Genomic DNA, 24,238 nt, shown 5'->3' on the forward strand with positions numbered 1-24,238 from the left:
TCCCTACCGAATAAAATCCTGGCCTCCACCAACAGTTACGGTCTTGAGACTTACAAAGGAAACCAATGCTCCATTTTAAGGAAGTCTTGTTCCCAGTTTGGGAGGCTAGCCTGTACTGTGACCTTCAGTTCCATGGCTTAGAGCAGCAAAATACCCCGGCTCACCCCACATCACCCTCTGATAAAGGGAAACAGAGTGATTCAGTCCAATTGTGCTTACACATGCACGGCTGACATCCTGAGAAAAAGGGCAATACTGCTCGCCAGCCAAGCAGCCTTGTTAAACTTGAGGGAGCAGGCTTCATGAAGTCTCACATAGCTTCAGTCTCATAAGGACGACTTTGGACCATGAACATCATTCAAATAATCAGACAGAGATTCCCGATGGTGTGAACAACCACAAGGCTTCAGTTGTGGAATTGGGGAGAAGTCTGGAAAGAAGACACTCCTGGGTAATTATACCTGCAGAAAGGAAGCGTGGAGTCCCCAAGTGCTGCTGGGAGTGGACGGCTGAGAGACCATGGCCCAAGACCTGGCCACCTTCTCCTTGCCCTCAGGAAGTTCAGTTGAACTCCATTTCCTACAGTCCCAAGCTAGAAATGGGGACACAGTTCCCATTCATCTAATGAAGGGATGTGGCAAGTTATACCTTCTGCTCTTTCTCCTAGGATATGTAAAGGCTTAGAAAAAAGTATCCCCAAGACAGCCAGGGGAAAGGTGCACACCTACCCATGCGGGGCTGTAACTCAACTTGCTCAGGCAGAGCTAATGGCCTCCCAAAGGATTTGTGCACAGCAATAGGAGACACCTTCCGTCTGCTTAACAAGACTTTCAGAGCTGAAAAGAACTCAAGGGGAATTCTTCAAACTCAGGCTGTCACTTCCAAGAGAACAGGGACCGTTGCTCATTAATCTTTGGATTCTTTGAGTGCCGTGGACAGCAATGTTTTACATATAATACAATTTTAATAATGTTTCCCAAACAAAGACTTTGAAGAGATAATAAAACAAAGAAATAAACAAGAAACAGCTAAGACACTTAGGAACGATCTCCTGAAAGGCATCGGTACATTCTGAGGGCTGGTCAGGGGTTCAGAGTAGCTCAGCCAACACTTACTTGTGGTGCCCTCCTGGACAACTGAGGAACACCACATCTTCCATGAGATCTAGCAATGGTACATGTTACGTTATGGATCATTTTCATGCTATGCTATCGCTAACAGCCTACAAAGGTAAGCATGTTAGGGCGGCAGAGCCTACGTGGGACCAGGATGCTTTCTGGCAGAATCCAAAGCCTTTTCTACTTCCTAGGACACGATGCCAGTCCTTAGTAGTCAAAGGACTTGACCATAACCCTAAGGTACAGCCAACGTTGTTTATGTTACTAAATTTGAAAAAAGACATTCGTTTTTCTTACCATCTCTCTTTAAAGTAGAAAAAGACAATCTTACCATTTTTACTTTGCAGGTACCAAACCCAGGTCTCTAAGAAGCTCAAAACAGACATGCCCAGCTCAGTAAAACACCAAAGAGGTCTCTCCATCCTAGTGAGGTTTATCCGCAAGCTGGAGGAAGGCTTCCACATTGTCTCCAGTTGTCAGTACTACATTACATGGTGACATCTTCACTACTGAAATCCGTCTCCTTCGGGTCACTTTGGCTCAAGGAAGACTATGCATAATGGAAAAAAAACCCAAATTAAAAGGAAAAAAAAATATGTTCTGATATGCCTGTGATCTTCCAATCTAATCAGTGAAAGGTGCAAGGTGTAGGGCACTGCGTGTTATATGCTATCATTTTCATAGGAAATTATTGACCAATGATGCACACAAGTTAGAATAGGCATTACAAATCTCTGGAAAGACCCATAAGAAATGAGTCTCGGGGCTGGCCGAGTGGTGCATTGGTTAAGAGCTGGCTTAGGACGCCAGAGGGCCCTGGTTCGGATCCCACATATGAGGGCCAGTGACACTGCCCTCTATAGCTAAGATGCTGAACAACAGCTCAACCTTGGGCCAGTAAAGCAACGTCCTCCACAACTAGACTGAAGAACAAAAGGACAGCAACTTGTCTGTTCCCCTTCCTCCAATTCCCCAGTGCTGTTCCCTTTCCCCAATTCCCCAATAAAAATCTTTAAAAAAAAAAGAGTCTCATGGAGTCTTCTGAGGAGGAGAACAATAGCTAGGAGGACAGCAGTGGAAGGGACACTTTTTAATCCTTTACCCTTTTAAACTTTTAGAATTCTGAACTGTGACTACATTAACTACTCAATAAATAAAAAACAAATCTAAAAATAAAAAAATGAAAAAATTACCATAAGAGATGAAAAGTCAAAGACTGAAAATAAAACAAACCATACTACAAAAGAAATGGAGTTTTGTGCATTTTATTTAACAAATTCAGGCCACAGAATATTTGTAACTTATGTCCCATCCCTTCTATATAAATGTAGGTATCGCAGAGGAAATGAAGTAAATGCTGGATAGGAAATGGTTTTCCATGGCTTCTTTATAAAATTCTCAGTTATCTTCTCTTTTTTACATTAGGATTGTATCTGCAAGAAAGAAATGGGGTTAGATGATACCTACATAAATGATGGCGCTTCTTTCACTTTTAAAGTTAAAGGGCTTTCAAAATAAGTCACACTTGAGCAAACAGAATGAGTACCAATTTTATCCACAGAATCAGATATTAAGCACTGACATTTTTACTTTCATTTATCCTTTCAATGTTGCTTTCATGGATATTTGCTAAAAATAAAGCATTATCAAAAGATCCTAGGAACACATTAAAATAATTAACAAAAACAACAGTTTAAAAACAAATATGTGTTTATACTTCAATATGGTTTCAAATAGTTTCTCTGCCTGCCCCCAAATGAAAGAATACCATTTGCACAAAAAAAGCATAATGAACCTGAAATGTAATTACTTTACAAAATTTTCTCTTATAGAAATTAAAGAAATGTAGCTGGGCAACCAGATTTTTCTCATTTGACTACTTATGAAAAATCAGCACTGTCAACATTTTGACCAATGATTCATACTGTCAATAATGAAATTAAAGAATCAAATTCACTGCAAAACAGACTCAAAAGTATAGTACCTTCTTTGTTTTTGCCTTTAAGTAAGTCTGGGAAAATGTTATTCTCCCCTAGCTAGTATTTACCTATACGTCAATGTTTTGTGAGTATTTGAGAGATAATTATTATAAGGCTTGTGGGCCTATAAGAACACTGAAAATATGTTAAATCAGAATTGAATTATAACTACCCATTATAACTCTGCTAAACTTCCCACCAGAACCTGCTTTGAAACTCTAATCCAGCCTCTTCTTTTTATGTATGTGCCAATTAAAGCTAAACTAACGGTCTGATACTTTACTTCTCTTAGTTCAAAACCCATTCACTCATAATTCTTCTCAGAGCCAAAAGTCTCACAGTTATCAGCCAAATTCACCCAGCTCAGGAGCTGTCTTTTGCTTGAATGCCCCCATACAAATTTTAAATCTCCTGTGGTGCATGCAGCACAACTGAATCACCCCAAACCGAAGCTATATCCAGTAAACCCAATTAGAGATGCTCAAGCAGGAAAAAGAAATACATATATTACAAACAAAACATTCTTTAGAGGAAGGAACTAAGTGTCTATTTTTAAGGACAGAAGAAAAACAAATATTCAAATCTCTATAAACAGAACTGAATTTTACATACATCTCTCTAACATTCACGAGAAAGCTGAAGTTAAATTTTACCTGAAGAGATCATCAGCAAGAGACTCTTCTTTTGCATGTTGGTTTTGCACCTGTCAAAATTAACATCATTTCAAATGTTTGCTCGATGGAGCGTATGCACTTAATCGGTTGCTATATGGGGCCGTCAGTCGCCTATGAGAGGTCACCAGGTCTAGAGTTCGTGCCTCTACACCATGTCTCCCATTCCACAGATCCTCTCCATTTTTACTTCACCCCACTTTACTGCGAAGTCCTCTAATTAAACAACCTCCACCAGCCAATCTCCTTGTTAAGGCAACCAGCACATACACTGCTGCCGGGTGCATTTTAAACGTTTTCTCCAGCGAAACCCTTTTCTTAAGTGAGATCTCAGTGTTCTGAGGTCACACCATTGATGAAGGGGCTGAGCGGGCAATACTTACCCCACCTTGGACCAGGTAAAGTGGCTCCCTTCCTGACGGTCCCAAATCAGGGCCCAGAAGCTACTGCTGTAATTAATTTTACACTCAAACTCACCAAAGTCCTCATGCACCTTCCAGAGCCAGGTCTGGAAAACCCCGGTGCTCAGTGTATCTTCCTCAAGTCCAGCTATGACCCTATCATGGGCCAATCAAAACCCTTCAATGGATTCTCCCACCCGCCAAAGAAAACACAAGCTCTCCACAGCCTGGCTCCATCCAACTTTCTCAATCACTTCTCACCCTGTATGCCAGTTATTATAAAACCGAATCACACACACACAAAAAATACAATAACGAAAGAAAAAGTAGAGTCACCTCCTGATAAATACCCTGCAGCCCTCTCTGCTTTTGGTCATATTTCTCTCTCTGCCCCAAATTATTTCCTTTTTCTCCTCTTCCCACATCTGACCATCTTCATGGTGCATTCATTAATTGTCTAGGACCTACTATGTGTCAAGAAATACGTCCCTCACTCACATCACGACGGCTCTGTGATGCTCTTCATTTAAAAATAATGTCTGCTAGGAAGAACTCCCAGAAAACCTCAGCTAGGCAACTCCTAGATGCTAATCAATTTCTACCTCCTGTTGTAATTACTCACATCATATCCTCACCAAAGGTCTATAAATTCCTGGAACACACACACTGTTTATTTTTACTGGTAACAGATTACACTTATATATTTCCAGATACTATCTCAGAACTCTAAAAGATCTCATTTACTCTTCAGATAACATCACTACTACCCTCACACATCAACCCAGTGGTAACCAATGAGGGACGGAGACTCAGGCTTGTCACCCGCAGAAGATGAGGGACCCGCGCAGGCCCACTGAGCACAGCACCAGCTCTCGCCCAGGCTCTTGCGCTGCTACCCAGTTGCTGGAAGGGCCCAGAGGACAACTTGTCAGGATTCAAACTCACAGAGTGACTTTATATTCACATACAGTGAAATGTTAAAATGAAATTACACCTTTTCCTTTCACATTTTCTAACAGGCATAACAGAACACAAATGGGATGACGTGCTTTTCACAAAGCAGCTGTCAAAAAGCTGCTGATATAATTATCCTAAATATTCCTGGCAGGGGATGCTAATTTTAAAGTTACAGTAAGAAAAAATCAGCTTTGTTTTATATATCTTAGTAAAAGCCTTAAGCAAAACAGTATTAAGAAACAAAAATCCTCATACTGCAGGCATTTTTCAAGGGTTTGGGGGAACTATATCTCACAATCTTTCAAAATTCGAATCAGGCTGGATAAAGTTCAAAGAATTATTATGTTTAATGCACAGAGTTAAAATTTACTAAATTCAAGAAAATTTCGGGAACTGACTGGGTGATTGTGAAAGCTAAGACTGGCTTGCAGCAGAAACAGAGGAAGGGCTGAACGAGAACAAAAGGCGGGAACATGCTGTAGGAGAAGAAGAGCTGGGCCAGCCCAGGGGCCCAGACATTGTGTCTCTGCAGAAGCCGCAGCCATGCAGATGGAGAAAGTCAACTGCGAGCTTAGATGGTGAATCCTACCCAGCACACCTGAAACTGCCCTAGCAAAAATGGGAGATTTGGTGGAATAAATGTAGAACACAGGCTCTCTCTCTCTCTCTCTCTCCTAATTCTAAAATAAACAAAAATAGGAAGAAAGTCAACACCGGTACTGTCATTCTCTCATCTCAGACAAGAAGAAACAAAACCCAACGCCACAATTCATCCGGAAGCGCCTGACCCCGGACCACAGACTTCAGAAAGGTGGCCAAGCAAAGAACCAAAAGACGGATGAACAGCCTCCTCCCACTGCCCCAGCCTGTTAAAGGTGTGGCACAGCTGGCCACACCTGAGAATTCTTCCTAACACTCCCACAGTGGGAAAAAGAGAGAACCACTGCTGGTGGGCAGTGGGAAGGGGCAAAGGGTGGGAGGTGAGCCCGTGGGACCGACCCTGCCCCACATCGCTGACACATTAGCAAACAACCTAGATGGCTGGGATGCTCTCTGGGACAGGACGCACCCTCTGCTGGCACATACATCTCCTTTCAACCCCAGGAAAGAGTGCGCACAGCTGCAGTCCCAGTGCTGCCTTCCCTTCCTCGCTTGGTGACTTCAGGTGAGAGACTAGTGGGACTCGAAGCGGGCAGGTGGAGCTTGCCGCCACGTGTGCTGGTATGAAGACCCCAGATGGTTCAGTCCTGTACACGCACGCTGAGGGGCAGGAGGAATTCGGCTACTTCCATTTTTACCTCGCCAACTAGCTTTAGAAAGCAATCCCTGCAAAAAATGGCACACAATGGCTCACACCACAGAAGATGTACATGGACAGGGCATCTTATTCCAACAGCTGCAAAACGGAAGAGAGGAGCACAGCCACTCCACACACCAGAGATTAGAACAGAACATGCAAAAGACAGGTGAAGAACCTAGTCTGCAAGGAACAAGAACCCCAAAATGAAAAATAAACCGTAAGAACACGAAAGCAGTAAAATAAGTTAGATGATAAAATACCCCAATGAAATGAAAAGGAAACAAAGGATGAGTAAGTAAGCAATGAACTATAATGACACCATTTAAGAATGAAATAAATAGAAAATAGCTGACACTGTTTCCACTGATATAAAAGCTTTATAAGCAATATCTTATTTAATCCTTAAAGTCTATAAACAGAGGTACTAGTATTGTTCCCATTCTGCAGGAGGAAACAAACGGAGGCATGAGGAAGTAATTCGGCTTTCGGCTCAGAGGAGGCTACGATGCAGCTTCCCTCGGTCTCCCCGAGTCCGAGTTCATGTGATACCAGCCGCCCAGCCACCTCCACCATGCCACCGAAGGTTGACCCCAACGAGATCCAAGTCATGTACCTGAGGTGCACTGGTGGGGAAGTTGGTGCCACGTCTGCCGACCCCTAAGATCGGCCCCCTGCGTCTGTCTCCAAAAAAGGTTGGTGAAGACATCACTAAAGCAACCGGTGATTAGAGGGGGTCTGAGGATGACAGTGACACTGACCACACAGGACAGGCCCAGACTGAGGTGGTACCTTCTACCTCTGCCCTGATCATCAAAGCCTCAGATAACACCCAGGAGACAAAAAGAAGCACAAGACATTAAGCACAGTGAGGATATCACTGGATGAAGATTGTCAACATTGCCTGACAGACGTGGCACCTATCTTTAGCTAGAGAACTCTCTGGAACCATGAAAGAGATCTTGGGCACTGCCCAGTCTGTACGCTGCAATGCTGATGGCCACCACCCTCATGACATCATAGATGACATCAACAGTGGTGCTGTAGGATACCAGCTAGTTAAGACCACAAATGAAAGTATGTATCTCAAGGAACGATCATTTGACAACCAAAAACAAACAAACAAACAAAAATGCTATCTGCCCAAGTCATGTAGTTGGTGAGGAACAGAACAGACACAACTGGACTATGAATTTCTGACACAGTTAAAGAGCTTAAGAAGTCCACAGTGAGTGCAGGAGAAATGGCTGTGGAGGGCAGAGGTGAGATAATACAAGGACAGCTGTGTCCTAAGTGCAGAGAACTCAGCAAATATAAGAATGCTTTTAGAGATGTCACAGAAGGTTCCCTGACATAAAAAGAACTGCAGCTGCAGATCAAAACAGCGCACTGCTCTGCAGGAGAAATAAATGCAGAACGTCAGCACCGACCTGCACTGACTGTTACCCACTTCAGGCTTAAGAAGGAATATTGCAGGCATGCAAGTCACCTAAAAGGGGGTTAAAAAAAAAAAAAGCACAGTCCTGGGGAGGGGGGGCGAGTAGGAGGGGAGAGGAAGTACAACTCATTTCCTGGCTTCACAGGGGGGAGCCACCAAATAGCATCTAAAATAAAAATATACAGTTTGACACAAATATTGATTTTAGGCTGATAGTATTTTTCCTATTTCTTCCCATTAATCCCAGGGTATCTCAGGAAATAAGATATCCTGGAGGGAAGGAAGTGGATACAAATGCAGAGATGCTTTCAGTTTCACTTCTTTCAGTTTCATTTCTATCAGTTTCACTTACTAATCACTCTCCATCCCTTCCCATTCTGTCCTGCCTCTCACTCCCCTCAATAAAGAGATGTCATTAATCTTTAAATGGGTAATTTCTGGGCTTTAGGATTTTAACTTCTTCATTCTTTTGTGTACTACCATGATTCTCTGGAATGCACATTTATAAAATAATAAAGCCAATAATTCTTTCCAAGAATAGAGGCAGAAAGCAAGTGACTTTCACGCTCCTGTTTTTGGACAGTAAATATCCTCCATGACCTCCTTAATAATCCAACTTTTCTGAGTGACCTTCCTAACAATTTTTTGGTTAAAAAAGCATTTTTAAAAACAATTTGCACAAGACTACATTAGACCCACAATAAGGCAAAATACAATCCCTGAGAAGTTACCAATACCACAGCCAGCTTTTCGCCCTGCCCTGTGATATCTGCAAACCATAAAAACCAGGGCTCTGCTTCCATGTCTGGATGGGGGACAAGTGATATGTAAGAAAATCCAAGATGGGGAACTTAATAAAAGACTCCAGTGCTAAAGGGTCAGAGAGGAATAAACCCTACAACACAAAAGGCACCAGCAAAGAAACTTGCCTGTTTCAACCCTGGTGCAGGGAGGAAAGAAAGAAAAGATCTCAGTTTATAAAAGCAAGCTGGCCTTCACTCAGGCTTCTGGTCCAAACACGTATTAACTACCCAACTGATCCAAAAACCTCACATACAGAGATTAAAGTGGTCTCATGTTGGTAGAACAAGGCTGGCAGATGTATACGAATATACATCTTTTCTGGAGGAAATAAACCTGAACTCAGGATGCCAAGAATTCACACAGATCAAGTTTCAAGGGAAATGAGTAGTTCACTATTCAAAGAATCATGAAGTACACACTTGGAAGCAAGGAGTCCTAAGAGAGAACTAGCAGAAATAGATCGACAGTCTAGGTATTAGTACCATCAGGCAAAGAATCAAAACAGGAGCTTACAAACAGCAGCAGGGAACAAAAACAGATTTAGAGGTGAATAAAACAGACTTCCAGAAATAAAAAAATACAACAGGTTGAGTGAAAACTCAACAGACGGATGGAATACCAACCAGACGGAACTGAAGGCAGAAGTACTAAAGACAACCTGAAAAAATGAGCAAAAATACACTCCAGAGAAGCAGAGATGAAATGCATAGAAGTTGAAATACACAGATAAGAAAGGGAGATTTAACTTACAATAAATCAAGTTCAAGAAAGAAATACCCCCGCCTCCCAGTTACCCGACAGCTGGCTGAGGTGACCTGTCTAGCGCCCACCTCTGGGTCTCAGCAACAAACAGTCAGGCAACACCAAGACGAGGAAAACACTGCCTACCCTTGGATGAGGTCTTGATTCTCTCTCACTTCAGTGGTCGTGTGTTTGTACATTTGTATCTTCCATGTAGTACTTCCTCTATTGCAAAGTTCCCCACCGTACTGATTTACTAAATTCTCCAGTTAAAAAAAGTAAGGGGTTAAAAGTTGAAACACTTATGGATCGGGTGGATGGTCTTATAGAGTATCTACTAGGACACACAACACTGAGGGAGAAAGTGAAAAAAGAGAGACCTACTTTTGTCATCTTTCCTGTGGTTCTCATGATAACGGTTCATAAATATATGTAAACAGTGAGTTTTAGAAACCACATACTAAGCTGGACAGCTGTAAAGCAGTTCATATTTTTCCAAAGGAGCAATGTTATAACTAAGGTCTGGGTTCCTGAGGCTTACGCAGCATATCAGTTGCAGATATGATCAAAGAAATGCCCCAAAGCAAGTATGCAAAATTACAGAGCTCGAAAGCAATTTCAAATATCAAAATTATGCTGCTGGTCCTAGTTCCATGGCTTAAAACAATGTGAACTGATTATCCAAGTACCCTACTATAAATACCCAGAAAAGCACACTCTGACACAATACATACTGTGTCATCAGAAATCTGCATGTTTGCAATAAGCATATCAATGTGAGTGAGCCGGTTGGGATTTGCCTTTAACTGCTCCAGAAAGAAAAGGCTGGGAAGAGACCAGATGAAGCAAGGTGTGCACAGTGCTGATACTTGCTGAAGCTGTGTACTTGGGGGGTGGTTTTACTACTCTCTTTACTGGGTGCATATCTGCAAACTTCTCATAATACAAGTTTAAGAACCTACACTAAATATTATAATTACTATTCAGTAGTTAATATTACCTAACAGCTTCCCTTACCTTCTTAATACTTAGAAAGACTCTTGGGGGAAAATGAGACAGATCAGTGACAACTGCCCATGGAAGGAGGCATTAGGATGGCTTCCCTCAGCAAGCAGTTAATAGTAAAACAACTTTAAAGCCCCCGCCCACCTTCAAGATGGGGTGATTACATGTCATTAAACCAAAGTGCAAAAGTGTAACTGCAGAGAATGAAGTTAGACCTATCCTAACACCATATGTAAAAAATTAACTCACAATGAATCAAGGATCTAAATGTGAGAGCTAAAACTATGAAACTCTTAGAAGAAAGCAAAAGGGAAAGAAAGGCTTCCTGACATGATATTTGTCAGTGGTTTCTTGGATGTAAAACCAAAAACACAGGAAACAAAAGAAAAAAATACATAAACTGGACTACATGAAAATTTAAAACTTCTGGGCACCAAAGTACACAATCAACAGAGTGAAAAGGCAATCCAGAAAATGAGAGAACACATTTGCAAGTCATACATCTGATAAAAGGTTAATATCCAGAATACATAAAGAACTCCTACAATTCAACAACAAAAGATCGACAATCTGATTAAAAAGGGGCAAAGATCTTGAACAGACATTTCTTCAGAGAAGATATACACATGGCCAACAAGCACATGAAAAGATGCTCAACATCACTAATCATTACAGAAATGCAAATCAAATGAGATACGCACTTGAAACTAAAAAAAACAAACAATGAGATACTACCTCATACTCATTAGATGTCTATTATCAACAAAACAAAATCACAAGTGTTGGAGAGGACGTGAGAAATCAGAACACTTGAGCACTGCTGGCGGGAATGCAAAATGGTGCAGCTGCTGCAGAAAACAGTATCAAGGTTCTTTAAAAAGTTAAACAGAAAAACAGATACTAGAGAAACTAGGAAAAAGGTAATATTGAAAAGAGAAATTTGCGGAACTGTTGAAAGACAATTCCCAGATTTAGAAAGCCCAGTCCTTTCTACTCTATTATAAACTGACATATTTGTAATATCTTCCATATGACTGTATGATCATCCTTTTAATTGCTATCCTTTAGCTTCCTTTAAAATTTTTGTGGGTTTAGTCTCTTTTTTCCCCTTAACATTAGAGTGTAAACTTAACTCATTTGTTTAAGTCCCATTGATTAAAACTAATAAATCTAGAAGTTCCTTAAAGCGGTGCTATGGAGAGGTACAAATTAATCTTAATGCTCTGTAACTCAGGAATTGTCCTGAACGAATGACCTTCGGTCACTTAAGTTTAGTTTTAAGAAGAGTTTACCCTAAAGAAACCAAAAGGGACCAAAATCCAAGTCAAACAAGTTACTGGCCTCACTTCCTACTAACCTCCATTTCCTGCCTTAACCACTCTTCTAATTCCGTATTCTTCATAGCATGATGAGCTATTAGATCTGAGCCTCCGATGATCTGTGGAAGTTTTCCTGCTCCAGGAAATGTGACCTGTTAAGTAGTAAAAGTTAACATGGTTAAATTCATTAGAAAATTAAGACAATCATTTTTGAAAAAGCTTAAAAAAAGTAAAGATTTTAAATCATGTATAAGTGCCAAAGATGTAATATAGCCTATAAATGAAAGGGAGTGAGACAGTGCAGTAACTGTGTTAGATCCATATGCTTTCGCCCTATTGTTTGGCTATTACTATACCCAGATTTAAATATGTAACTGGGATTTATGTACTAAGAGAATTTACAATTTTTAATTTGGAAATTTTATTCAAAAATGACCTTAGCTCATCATTTACCAATTCAAGATGAACACACACACACAGTAAATTATACTGTGTTCTAAAGATTTCAAAGCTTAAGTCCTTTCTAGTACTCATGAAAATTTATTTAAAACTTTCTAATTTCTATATCCTACCAAGAGATGTTGGAGACAGCAACAGTTTATACTTTTAATTGAAATTTTAATTGTCCACAAATAAAAAAGTGCTAAAAAATATGTGAAAATGTATTCAAGCACATTGGTTATACTGTACTTAGGGAGTAAGTAATAAATCCTTAGTATTTATGGACTTTTAAAAATTTCAATGTATCTGGTGGAAAGGGAATGTTAAATTAGTTTTCATCATTAAACAATATTTTCAAAGTACAAATACATCCACGTCATTGACTAGGTATACAAAGAAAAACTCCGACAAACTCTTTCATTAGAGGCAATCCATTTAAACATCTTTCCATACAATTTGGGTTGAAGTTCTTTTATATTCTCAAAATTATTCTTGGTCAAGGAGATTAATATTTTTAGGGGTTTTAAATTTTTCCAAACTACTTTCCAGAAATTTGTACCACTTTATATACTTCTTCATCACTCTTCGCCACAGTGAATATTATTGCTTTTACTTTGGTAACTTCATTAATAAGAAAATAATTATCTTTTGAATTTTGATTTAACTATGAGATCTTGTAACATAATATTGAACATGAAGTACCCAGGTGATAGATACAAATGCCCCGATGCTGATCATGAGCCACAGCTGTGGGGTGGGAAAGAGGGCGTGGATGCCGTATCAGTGGAGACATTCCCATCTTCCAGTCTTGAAGAGACTCTTTCTGGTAATGCAATGTCAATAACAGAAAACTACTTTAATGATAAATGTTAATAGTGGCTCACATTAGAGAGAAAAGGCTACACCACTACACGGTCACAGTAAGATTCAATCATGTCCTAGAAAAAAGCAGTCTTCCAAAGAAGTCACTTGTGCAAAGTTCCTGTACTTTCATCAAATGCATAAGCAAAAGCTAGCAATCCATAGTCAGCAGGTCGAAAGCAAAAGCAAACATCCCAGCATAGGGAGCAAAAGAACAGAGTCAGAAGCCTTCTTTTAACCACAGTGATAACATAATTACCTTTCAGTTCCTAACAGACAAGGAACTCGGTCAGGTCTGATAGCACTGTGTACACATCTGTTTTGTACATACATGTAATAACAGAACGCCTGGTTTTCATTATTGAATGTGCTCAGTTATTTTCAACACATCTGTTATCTTCATTAAGTCCTGAGTTCAAGAAGCCCTTCAGGAAGCCACACAGATACAACTGAGAGGACCCTCGCAATACAGCCAGATGCCTGCTGCTTAATTAAGGTGGGAAAGCCAATCTTGAGGAAGGTTGTTTCATTCTAGGTGTTGCATATATTCATTAACTGTCAGTTCATGTCCTTCTAGAGTAATTTTTTACCTGTTTTAAGCAGCACAAATAGCCTCAGTTTTCAACATGAACTGCTTTTATTACTACTCAGTTGTTGGAAAAGTCATGATGCATTTTTGCAACGAAAAACAGAAAAAATACGTCATGACTTTTCCGACAACCCAATATTTAGCAACAAACACTGCCCTCTTGTTATAGTATAATTAATTAAAGGAAAACATACCTTTCTGAATTTCTTGAAATTCTTCACTTGACCATAACCATCATTTACACTAGATGTGTTTCTGGAGGCAGAGTTACTAATCACCAGTGATCTAAATTCTGTCAGTAACACCTTCCTTGGCAGCTTCTCACCATCATCCTGAAGCCTGGCATTGTTCTTAGATGGGGTTAAGGATGGATGAGAAAAAAAAATACAAGGAAAAGAAAAATTACTTATCATTTAGGGGTCTGCAGAAAAAAAGGCCAAACATCTGAGAAAAACAGTTAAAAAGGTTTTTATGCCTGGAAGTTGTATCTGGAATCAAACTGTATTTATTTCAAAACCAGAAAATTGTTTATTTAAGTACTATAAACTTTAGAAATGTTTATAACATACTAATCTATGAGAGGAGGCTTAAAAACCATATAGCGTTTTTAATTTGGTGGCTTATATTAATGAATACCTCAATAAACAATTTATCTTCTTGTATAAATTTTCTTGGCAAGAAATCTCAGTATTATTTGCTTCTTTTCATTAAAACCATACACTTACAATCCGTTCTACAAGTTCTTATCTACTATATGTAAGACTTTTTGGATTTTCAAAAATTTGTATTTTTATTATTTTTGACACCTCAGAAAAATCAATTATTGATTCTGAACACAACAGTTCATTAACCGAAAGCCCCTTTTTATTCCAGATTAACAGTTATTAAATCAGCCTGAAGATCTTTCCTGTGGCTGGACAAGGGTTCTTTCTGCTGTTAACTATGCAGTTACGTAGCGACACTGTTACCGCTGCCCCAGGCTGACCATCTTAGGTTTTTAAGCTGCTTTACATGTACTCACATGGAAGTTGCTAACAGGACAAGATAAAGACAGTCAGGGAGAGAAGAAAAAAGGGAAAAGTCAAAAGAAAAGGTTCATCTGATAGTGACAGAGTATATGTAACTAGGAACTCTTAATAAAATAACAAGAGCCTAATACTTTTGTACTGTGTTTCAGAGTTTAGGAATTTTTCACATCTGTTACTTGATATAAACAACGGCCCTGTTGGAAAAGTGTCAACTTAATTTTATTAAACAAAGGACTTGAGGTTCATAAAGGTGAAAATGACTTATTCAAGGTCACTTATCTGAGGAGTAGAGGGCATGGAATTTCACTTAAGCTTTTTCTCCTTACTCTTTTTGCTATATCAGTTATAATATGATCTATCCATTTCCAGAGGGGGCACAACTATGAAATGACCAAAATATCAAAATAGAAATAATTAATCCTAAGAATGTAAACTGACAGAAAATGATGAGATAATGGTCCATGTAAATCAAATCTTTATAAAAATTAAATAAAATAAAAATTTCCTCACAGATGGTTCTTCTTCAGTTGACCATGGTAATTCTTTCTTGAGCTCACATTTCTTTTCAATTTCATTTTCTTGCTAAAGAAACAAAAAAATATGGTCAGAGGAGATATAAAATGGTACCTTTCTGAAAACTAGAGATATTCATGCTCCTGACCCAGTTATTTGACTTTCAAGTATCTTTCCTAGAGAAACTATGAGATGGGAATAAAAACATATGTAGCAAAAGACAATGTAGTATTGAGTTAGTTATAAGCACAGAGAGCTGGAAGCAATCTAAGTTCACATAAGTTACATATTTAAGGAACATTTAACAATATGAGAAATGACCATAAGTGAATAAAAACAGCTACAAAATTGCATTAACAGTGCATTCCAAGTTTGCAAAATATGATTTAAAAAGGAAATACTAAAATATTAACTATAGCTATTTGCAGACAGAATTATCAACAAATTGTTATATTTTTTATTTTCCATATTTTTACATTATTATGCATTACTTTTATAGTTAAAAATAAAAACAAACACTTTAGAAGAATTCTATCTAAATTTGTTGAGAAATGAATTTTATATCTCCCTTTATCCACAAAGATAGAAAGTTATTTAATTATTCGAGATGTTTATCTGTAACACTTGAGACTGCCTTGTATGCAATCATACTACCCTTCACAGTCACATATCCAGACTGTGTTCTAGACAAGAAGGCATCACACAGATGGCTTCTAATACTTTCAGTTAAAACTACAGTCCCTCTGGATACAATAGAGGGGTATATTGTTCTACATCAAAGTTCCAGTTATTCAGCAATAAAAATTCAGGAAATTTAATAAGACAGTACAGAAAAACAAATGTACTTTGTGCTTGCTTAGGGAATGAAGAGAATTAATGTCGTATGAAAACCTACATTCCAAGGTTCCGGAGTACTCTCACACACATCTCCCCCGGGAAGCTGTTATCACCCTGGGAACATGTTACTCCCCCACACCTGCTTCCCACCCCACCCTACTCCTTCAGGCCTGCTCAACCTCTGGAGCACATTTTCATTTCCTAGCTCAGAGAACCACACTACAACCTTCCCAGACACTCAGACTGTAAGCCTGGGAATCATCCCAGCTGGGCAGACCTGCATTTTTGTCCCAGCTGTCAAAACCTCAGCTCAGCGACCTTGGCAAGTTACCTACACCTCCTCCTGTCAGTTTCCTAATCTGTTGACTGCGTATAGTATGCTTCCTGGCTGAGCTGCTGTTACAGAATGATGGTTTCCAGTCCATGGCAGCTATTGCTATTGGGCTTTGGAAGATGCTACAGTAATGCGACAGAAGGAAACCTTAATTTAGAGTCAGATAGGGAATGACGTGAAGAAGAGCAATTGTGGGGCGGCTGGTTAGCTCAGTTGGTTAAAGCGTAGGCTTATAACACCAAAGTTGCCAGTTCGATCCCCACATTGGTCACTGAGTTACACTCTCCACAACTAGACTGAAACTACTTGACTTGGAGCCGATGGGTCCTGGAAAAACACACTGTTTCCCAATAAAAAAAAAAATGAAGAGATATTGTGCAGACAGTGGGTGCTGTTAAGCAGAGGAATGTTAACAAGGACACCAAGTCATGTGTGCATTTTCTGGAGACTGGGAGGACTGAAAGCAAGGCAGACAGAGCTGCCATTTATATCAGGATAAATTCCTAGCAGGAGTATCTAGCCAACAGCTTTCTATTTCAGCTTATAGAAAATCTCAGACATGCTAGAATCTATATTTAAATCCCAAAACAGAAAAATGGCAGTTCTACCATCAACAAATTTTAGAAATTGACTTTCTGAAATATGGCTAAGGAATCCAATGTCGGCGAGAAGTATCACACTTTTTGTCTTTATAAAACTGCAGTAAGTTTTCTAAGTGAGAGGAATGAGAAATATTTTTTCTGGTATCATTTCTGCAGCTGGAAATATTAAGTGCAATTCCTTTAATCCAGGGCACCCACAAGGACTTTCATACAGGAATTTCTTAAAATGACAAAACTGAAAAGTAAAAATAATCTCAGGTTGTCTAAGGTTGATGAATTCTATACACGTCAATTTCCTGGCTGTGACGTTGTATGTAGCTTTGCAAGGTGCTACAACTAGGGGAAACCGGGTGGAAGGTATATGGATCTCTCTATATAATTCTTCACCATTACATGTGAATTAACTATTACCTCAAAATGGTTTTTAAAAGCTATGTTATACTAAAAGTAAAACTAATTTTGTTACATTTTCACTCAAAAAATTATAGGGATTTTGGGCCGGCCGAGTGGCGTGATGGTTAAGAACTGGCTTGGGACACCAGAGGGCCCCGGTTCGGATCCCACATATGAGGGCCGGTGACACTGCCCTCCACACACACAAAAAAAAAAATTATAGGGATTTAACTTTTAGAATATCCAAAAGTGTGCCACAATCAAATTGCTACTCATTCTCCAAAAGTCTAGACGACATATTTATTTTGTTCCGTATTTTTATTTAGAATGTCATGAATTCTGAAATAGTAAAATACAGGCCAAGGAAATCATGCTACAGAATCATACAGCAAAATAAAGTAACTATATTCCCTGGTCTCATCACGTAGCATGTCAGCTTTGGCTAGGAAATGAAAGGTCTCTGCAGGTCCACACAAGGCTGTGGGACTGTCCTGCATCTCTGGGTCCGGCCGCACTTCCTGCCTTTCCTGGCCTGGGCTCTGGTGCCCAGTTCCTTGAGTTTGTGAGCACTGGGAGAACGCGTGGTCTAAGAAGATATTTAGGAAGACCACTTAGTCATACAGGTGGGACCAAGGAGCTGTGGCTAAAACCTGAACCATTTCCAGACAGAGCTGTGGCCACTGGGGGCAGTAGACCAATCAGGTATAGAAGTGCAGGAGAAGGGAAAAAAAGGCTAAAAAAAAAAGGATTAACATATGTAATAGGACAAGATGAGAGAAAGAAAAGAACATATCAGGAAAAATTAGAAAAAAAAAACAGGAGAAAAGGGAACCACAAGGCAGATACATTCCCAAAGGTGTGGCCAAATTAACAGAAATGAGGCCTTTCTGAAGACTGAACGCTAATAACATTAAGGGGCCAAACACAGATTCTGGCACAGTCTGCAGCTAAAGTGACAGTGTAAAGTCACCATGCAAGGGGAATAAACATATCTTTATAATGAGATGCAAATGTGTTGAACTTAGATCATCCCGTGGATTTCGCTGAATGCCACATTCCCGTGGTGCCAAACTAACCGGCCTAGCTCGCCACTGTGGTGGCAACAGCCACACAAGTGACCTGTGGATATTTAAATCTCTGATAATAAAGGACCCTGTGTTTCTGAAGCTCTCAGTCTGGCTAGAGGCTGATTTCAGTGCCCGTTCTCTTTCTTCCTCACAATTATCACTAAGTTCATTAGGGATGGCCACACGCCAAGTGTGAAACATACCCCCAACTCTCGTCTAGACTGGGAGTGAGGGAGGGGCAGTGGCACTGACCATGACTAAATTCTGGCCAATAACACAAGTTATCAGTGGGGTTTCTGAGGAGAGAAAGTCAAGTGGAAAGGCCTCTGCCCTGTCCTCTCTCCACTCTTCTTCCTCCGTGGAAACTGGCATGATGGCTGGAGGTGCCACACCCAGAACAGGAAAGCAGACACCAGGGACGTTAACACCGTGGGCTGCCACGCCACCTTGGTGACCTGCGTCCAGGCTTCTTTTATAGAGAAAAAATAATCTTATCTTATTTAAGCCACTGATATTAGAATTTTTAAAGGCCACAAGAAGAATTCTTAACTATTGGGCTGTCGGAAAAGTCATGATGTACTTTTTCTATTTTTCGTTGCAAAAATGAGTCATGACTTTTCCGACAACCCAATAATACAATGAGGGAACCATTTCTGGGAAGAAGATTGGGTGCACGAGTCAGGATTTCTGGGGCTCTGCTCTGTGAACCCATATTTAAAAGGCTCACCAGGTAAAAACCTCACCTGGTGAGGTTTAATAATAAATAATGAGGATTCTCTCCCTCATGTGAAGATGCCAACATACAGGCCAAAGAAGACATATGCCTTTTTCTTTTACTAGTTACTGATATACACATGGCTTGTGCACACTAAGTTCTCAGCTTATCCTCATAATCTTACCCATTTCCCTTTACTAAGTCCTGTGCTTACCCAGTAGCTGTTTCTAATGGAGTGACCACACATGGCCATAAACGAGAGAAGAGTAATGGGTCTATGTGGACATCAGAATGTTCAAGTCTGATTTCATGAGGTCTGTGCTCTCACCTCGTGAGCTAACGGGTCTCCAGATTGCAACTTCCTGATGCATAAAACAGGAAGTAATCCCAACAGTTTTCTTAGACCAAAGTGGGCAAAGACAGATTATCAACATTCATGAAAACAGGATAGGACATTAAAGATCAAAATGGAAAAAAAGTATTCCTAGTGATGTTACACATGTTTTAACCTAAAAATTTATTTACTGGATACTTTGTTTGACTTTATTTCTTCATCTTTCTGTACCTGTTTACTAAATTAAGGGGCATCTCCTATACTTGCATTCATTGCCAAATGTTTGATATAATAGTACAGCTAGAAATCTATTAAAGCAATCATGAACAAGAGTTTTATTCATTGTCACATACACTTTTAAAGAATCACTGTACTATTAACATTTACCTTATCAACCAACAAATTCTTATACTTAACACTGAGTGTTGAAGATATTAATTTTTTCTCAAGGAAACGTAACAGATGCTCATACTGTCAATACAAATACCTGAAGTACTTCTTAACATTCTAAGTCTCTATTTGCAATACTTTTCATTAAAAAAAATGTTACTTACAGTTATTTTGTTACTTTCTAATATTCTGTCATCATTAAAAGAGCCATTTGTTTCTCTATCCAATCTTGGCCTTTTTCTAATACTGGCATCTTCCTCTTGTTTTTGAACTTTCACTTCAATTTCTAACTCTGGTTTTGTGTTCTTGAATAACTGTTCCAATACTTCATTTTCTATGGCTTCATCATCGGTTTTTCTTTTCCCTGATCTTGGTTTTTCTGTAGAAAGAGACTTACTGGCAGAGCTGTTCACAGTGGGTTTTAGGTCTCTGTCTGTAAGTCCGTTACGCGGGATTCCCCCCACAGGCTCATCATGAGCTACATGCTGTGCCTCAGTTTTCCAGGCCGTCAGTGCAGCAGGCTGTGTCTGTTCCAAAACAGAGCACGACATTTCCATTTCTGTTCTTGCTGATTTAGATGAAGAAATTTCTTGACTTTCTTCATCTCTTTCCCTTAGATTTTAAAAAGGGAAAGAAAACAAGAAAAACAATGAACACAGCTAAGTTATTTAGTAGTTGGGCAATATTTACCCCCTCCCCTATTTAATTCACAATATTCTTGATTTTATTCATTAACAGTATCACTGGAAATAAAATGCAATATATATGTAGATGATGTATTATAGATATGTACATTTGAAACATATAATTTTACTAACCAATGTCACCCCAATAAACATAAAAATTAATAAAGAAAGAAGACATGTGAAAATAGTGCATAATTCATATACACTCTGTTTTGAGAGGACTGACCAACCCTATGGCTAAAAAATATGGAAATGTCTGTCTTCTCTGCTCAAGTAAATCAATGTGGAGAAAAAGGGAGAAAAATATGAAAATGCAAAGGACTTGCTACCAGGAAACAGCAGCTTACTTTATGATATAGGGAACTTGTGGGCAAGGAAAAGCCAGGTCGGGACTAAAACTTGATGTTAATGAGAGCTGGAGTCAAAATAAGAAGTCAAAGGGGCTAAATCCAGAATATACGACAGACTTCACCCTGCCAGTGACGTGTGACTATGTGACTAAGAGTTTTCTAGACAACACGGCACCATTCATTCCGTAAGTACTGAACACTGTACTCAGGTCTCTGCGCCCCAGGAGTCTGCTGGGTTCAAGGTGAACAGGAACACTCAACGTGACAGTTCAATAATTCTAATCTAATGTCAGGGCACTGGACAGACTGATCAAGAAGTTTCTGTAATAAGTTAGGCAGTCAGAGTGTGACCCAGAGAGCCGGCAACACAAACCGATGGAAAGGGAGGACTTTATAAGGCAATGAAAAGAAGAATCAACGCTACTGGTCTGGGAAGGCAGAGGAGGAAGTCAAAGATTTTGACGAAGTGTACTACTGACCAAAAAAAAAAATACACAGTCAGTCACAGGGGAGAAAAGGTTTTAGGCCTATTGTTTGGAAAAACAGCTCACAATTCCCATGGACAAGTAGAAGTAAAGGCTCAAGGGTAAGTCAGAGCCAAATGTGTCGATCGCTTATAATAATGTCATGAAACCATGGACGCAGAATATAGAGGATAAAAAGCAGCAGCGGGAGGAAAGAGCTGCCAAGGAAAAGGGCAGAGGGCACGTCAGAGAGGGAAAGAGCCGGCACAGGCCCCTGCCACAAGCGACAGGAGACGCGGGAGAAAGGGCCCTGGAGTCGGCAGGTGTCAGTGCTTACTTCCAGGGATGTCGAGTCAAGAAGAAATGCTGGTGGTTTAGAAACATCTCTAACAGAAATGGGAGCAGTCACAACCGCCTCCTTTTCTGAGACAAAAGGCAGCAGCTAGAGGAAGAAATCACGTCAAGGAAGGCTCTGAAAGGGAGACAGAGCTCCTCAATACAGAAGACAACCTAGAAGAAGACATAAAAGGTGCCAGAAACCGAGAGTAACTGATGGAGTAGGCCCTGCCTCCTGGAAGTGACAGGGGTCAGCAGGGAAACAGGCAGGTGGAAACTCGGGTGTGGGGAAGCGCTTCTTCACGACACCAATCAGACAGGTGCGCTAAGGTGCACAAGAAACAAGGGGACAGAGATTCCATCTAAGCTCTTAGTGAGGGAGCAGATTCCAACATTCCTGACAGGAAATAAGGTCAACGGGCTGCAGTTTTCCAGAATAAACACCCTTCTGCAATCACATAACAAGTATCAGTTTTTCAGAGACAGAGAGGTGGTGTTAAAAATGTACCTTTTTTTGGTGCATGGCTGGAAGTAGTTTTTGATGGAGTTGGTCTGCGGCTGCTGGGAAGCCTCTCTACTTCTGTTTACACCTGGGGACTTGGCTGGTGAGAGCTGACAGTTTGGGATTTTCATCCTAACCAGAGTATTTGATACTAAAGTATTATTACTGGAGCCTATTTTCGGGGGTTCCTTCACAGTGGATGTGTCCTGTGAAGACACTCCGAATCTTTGTTCCATTCTGGAGATCTTTGTTTCTTTTCGCCTTTCACTCAAATCCATTCTGTAGCAAAAGAAAAGAATGCACAGTAATCAAGTTCATAGCACTTTTTACCTAGAAACAAAGTCCATTAAGTAGTACTGAGGTAATATATTAGGTTATCAAAAAAGTCATGATGTATTTTTTCTGTTTTTCATTGTAAAAATGTGTCATGACTTTTCCGATAACCCAATAGCTTTAGAACATCATATGCTTAAGACAATAACTCAGCAAATTTCCCAAGAAGTAGTCTCCTGTGTCACCAAGGACCCCTGAAGACAAATGATACCTCTCTCTTCCCTTCATCCCCTCAGCACATATTGTCAGGCAGGCTCTTCCATGAAAAACTGCCCCCCACACCCCACCCCCACACACAGAATATCAACCTAGGAGTCTCTTACAAATTAAATGAGGTGATAATACTAGGTAATTTTTGCTTTGTTTAAGATTTTAAAATTATTTCCATTTAAAAATAATAATAAAAAATGGAAAAGGAGAAGAAGATCAGCTTGCTGATCCCTGACCTAAAATCTCACGTTCCCTAGCATCCCCCTCTCCCAGGCTTCATCTTCCACGAGATGACCTGATAAAGGCACTGACTCAATTACTGATCCAATTGTTGGCAGGGAAGCTTTACCCAGTGTCTGCTTGCTCTGACTCGGTGTCAGCTACACAGGGCAGAGTGTTCACTGGGACGCTTGGCATTGGCTGTTCTTGGACAGACAGGCCCTGGGAAAGGCTCAGCCCTGGAGTCTTCGCCTTCAATCCTGTAAATCAAACAAGGGAAAGAAAGAACACAATCGCTGGACACAGGACGGACCTCTGGCCACTCACCACTGCTAGCCTGTGGTGCACTGCGGGAAGACGGCACCAGGCAAGACAGCCCATGGTTGTCATCTCCAGCCAGTGGAGCCAACACCACCTTATGAAAAGGCCTCTCAGCAGCCTGGGTGGCATCTGTAACAAGCTCATCTGAACCAACTCATTTTATAGCTACATCAAATACTTTGTGGTCAAGTATTATCAACTTAAATAAAAAAGCATAGTTTGATTTAGAATTTAAGTTGGTTAAGTTATAAGACTAAAAACTTGCATTTCTTCCCCAAGAACGTGTACCTACCCTGCCACCTACATAAATAAAAAATTAATGTGTTTTTAATTGTTAGGAGGAATACACTATTTGTAAAAAAATACATGAACAGTTTTAGACACTAATTTTTGCTTCCACAGAAAACCATGATTACTTCGTGACTATATTTACCAGGACAGCCGCTTCATTCGACTGCCACTCTTCAGGCACACGTGTCTCAACCCTCCTGCAATTAAAGTGGGCGCTGCTCGCTCTGGCTCCTGTAACGGCCCTCACACCACCCTGTTCACTTTTCACACACTCATCACTGCTGTGCGACAGGCGTTATTTAACTGCTGTGCCTTACTTTCCTCATCTATAAAATGGGGTCACTATAACATTTTCCTCACCAAATTGTTCTGAGAGCAGAACGAACTGAACTGAGACATGGACAGAACTCAGGAAAAGGCATGGCCCACGGTGGGCATGGTGTCCGGGAGCGGTCATCGCTGCCTCACTCTACACCACCTCGCTCACCTGAGACTTCCCTATCTTGCTGGGCCTGGACCAGCGGCTGAGCTCTCTACCCACAGTCCCCGAGCAAGGTCTGCTATGGAGTGCATATAAGTCAGTTAATGGAATTAAACTGTCAACTGAAAATTTTAAAAGTTGACATTTACAAGTAAATTATCACTGTTAGGTCCTCATGACGTGGGATGTGTTTCATACATGTTTACTACTG

The 24,238-nt window shown here is 40.2% G+C and overlaps 1 protein-coding gene across 3 annotated transcripts in view; it reads right to left on the minus strand.

Annotated features, from left to right (window-relative positions):
• Positions 1–2,367: 2,367 nt before the first annotated feature.
• NBN (nibrin) overlaps positions 2,368–24,238 on the minus strand; it is a 37,104-nt gene continuing 15,233 nt past the window's right edge. For all 3 annotated transcript variants that reach the window (XM_019651654.1, XM_019651655.1, XM_019651653.1), the window contains exons 9-16: positions 23,065–23,194; positions 22,179–22,451; positions 19,999–20,446; positions 15,160–15,231; positions 13,816–13,971; positions 11,769–11,882; positions 3,751–3,800; positions 2,368–2,551 (exon numbers count right to left, since the gene is read on the minus strand). In XM_019651654.1, the coding sequence (XP_019507199.1) occupies positions 2,521–2,551; positions 3,751–3,800; positions 11,769–11,882; positions 13,816–13,971; positions 15,160–15,231; positions 19,999–20,446; positions 22,179–22,451; positions 23,065–23,194 (1,274 nt within the window). In that variant the 3' untranslated portion in view covers positions 2,368–2,520. The remainder of the gene's footprint in view (positions 2,552–3,750; positions 3,801–11,768; positions 11,883–13,815; positions 13,972–15,159; positions 15,232–19,998; positions 20,447–22,178; positions 22,452–23,064; positions 23,195–24,238) is intronic.

The sequence above is a fragment of the Hipposideros armiger genome, unplaced genomic scaffold (genome assembly GCF_001890085.2).
Source record: "Hipposideros armiger isolate ML-2016 unplaced genomic scaffold, ASM189008v1 scaffold_163, whole genome shotgun sequence".
Taxonomy (NCBI): Eukaryota; Metazoa; Chordata; class Mammalia; order Chiroptera; family Hipposideridae; genus Hipposideros; species Hipposideros armiger.